Genomic DNA, 2,096 nt, shown 5'->3' with positions numbered 1-2,096 from the left:
GCCGCGGCACACTGGTTGAAAAACACTGCACTAGATTATAGCTGAAGCTAGTTTCCTTCTGTAGTCCCCAAACAAGTGAAAATCATCACAATACAAACTTCAATATAAATGTATATAATCATTCAAATACCCACTCGTACATCACATTTTTCCACAAACTACTGTTAGTAAAACTTTACAATAAAATCTAACTAAAACCAAATCACTGCTTACACACCAAAGATAAGTTCACACTCTTACTTTAAACATTACAAATCACGACTGGTTACACAATAAAAATAATACAATAAATAAACAAAATGATAAAATAAAAGGTTGGTTTGGAAATGACTTTTTCTACAGTCATTTGATGACACTATAGATTGTACTGACGACGTTTTATAGTCATTATTCAATGGTTATTTATAGTCATTCTATCATCATTTTTTTGATGTGATCAATGTGATGAAATGTGGTTAGCTGAAGCTTGGAGGTATAAGCAGTGATTAGCAGGCATTGAATGTTCAGATTTGGTGTTTATGGCTCATGCAAAAATGATTTGTTTCTTACTTTCACTCTACATTGCATTGACTTAATTAAATGTACGATACTGATTTGGGTTGGAACCAATTATTTCTGGTACGCTTTATAGCTTCGTATAATTATAGTAGGTCAGTTTTTCATGTTCGGAGGGGAAAACCAAAGTCTCTCTTCTTTGTAAAATATTTGTGTTTGAGGCTCAGGAACATTTGGGAATGACATTACTGTTACCTCTCTGAACTTCCTGAACTCGTGTCTTCCAGTCATGTGTTCCCTCATGGTTTACCTGATGAGTTCACCCTGATCTTCACCTTGGCTTTGAAAGAGACTGCCCTCACAGACACCGTCTACCTGTTTCAAATATCGGATCAGCAAGGATACCCACAGGTATCATCCCTCCCTTTCCTCCTGTCATTGTGAATGCTTTCACTCACTCCATCCTGATTTTTACTCCTCATAGATCTCCCAGCTTTTAATCATCCCAACTTTTTCCGCTCTCCTCACGCTTTTGCATCGTCATCCACTTTACCTTTCGATTTCTTTTCTCGCGTGACATCTTTTCAATTTTCTTCCCGCTTTCATCCGTTCGCCTTTTGTCCTTTCTTGTTTTGTGTGGGACAGACCTCCCTCTCCCTCTCCTCCTGTGCGACCCCTTCTTCAATGACATCTAGCTCTCCCCTTTCATTCACCTTCATTCATATTCATATGTGTTCCATGATGAAGCACTGTAGTCCCCCCAGACTTCCAATAATCACTAGAAATCTGAGGCCAGATTTAAATACTTAGTGCATATGATGGATGAAAGCTAAGTCGCCTCATTAGAGGTGATTGATTGGCTGTACTGCTCGTGTGTGTAATTAATATGTCTTCCTTTTGACTTCATCCTTGCTACAGTGCTCAGATGCTTTGTTTAGTGTAAATCATGTGCATAGCACTGAGACATCATCAGATAGCATTGGACAGATTGGACCGCTGTCATTTTTATGTCCCACTGCAATCCTGGACTAAAAGGACCGTATTGTTTTCTCAATTCTTCTTTCCTTTGAGAGACAATCTTACTCCTGCCACAAACTTAAAAACTTACCAAAGCCAGTAACAGATGACAATGAATTTTGGGAATAGTTAACAAAAAAAATGATGGCCTTGCAGGAGGTGAAAAATATGAATGAATTTCTAAATCTACTGATAAAGCAAAAGTAAATGGAGGTTTGAAAACTAAAGTATGAAATTTGATTTTTTTATTTTCCACAATATGGTTAAAAAATATATATTTTAGTGATTTACACACAATTTCACGCATATGCCACCATCTTAAATCTATAACCACACCTGATATTTAATTGACCTTTAACCTTGGGAAGAGTCCGCCATCTTGAAATTTTAAGATTTGCGCCTTTAGACCCATACACATAAACAATAGACGCCACATTGACCATTACTGCCTATTGGCGCTGATGAGCCATGGGGCCGCCACCTTGGATATGGTTTGGCATATTTTATAATCTATTGTGGGCTCAACAGTAATATAATACACTGATATAGGTATAAGATGTATGGTGGGTGATTTCCAAAATACT

General features: G+C 37.4%; 1 protein-coding gene across 5 annotated transcripts in view; it reads left to right on the top strand.

Annotated features, from left to right (window-relative positions):
* The window catches only part of col16a1 (collagen, type XVI, alpha 1), a 110,303-nt gene that overhangs the window by 28,941 nt on the left and 79,266 nt on the right, over positions 1–2,096 (top strand). For all 5 annotated transcript variants that reach the window (XM_036214174.1, XM_036214173.1, XM_024293685.2 and 2 more), the window contains exon 5: positions 783–906. In XM_036214174.1, coding sequence (XP_036070067.1) covers positions 783–906 — 124 coding nt within the window. The remainder of the gene's footprint in view (positions 1–782; positions 907–2,096) is intronic.

Source organism: Oryzias melastigma, linkage group LG11 (genome assembly GCF_002922805.2).
Source record: "Oryzias melastigma strain HK-1 linkage group LG11, ASM292280v2, whole genome shotgun sequence".
NCBI lineage: Eukaryota > Metazoa > Chordata > Actinopteri > Beloniformes > Adrianichthyidae > Oryzias > Oryzias melastigma.
The sequence above is the reverse complement of the archived record's forward strand: the minus strand, read 5'-3'. Positions and strand labels throughout refer to the sequence as shown.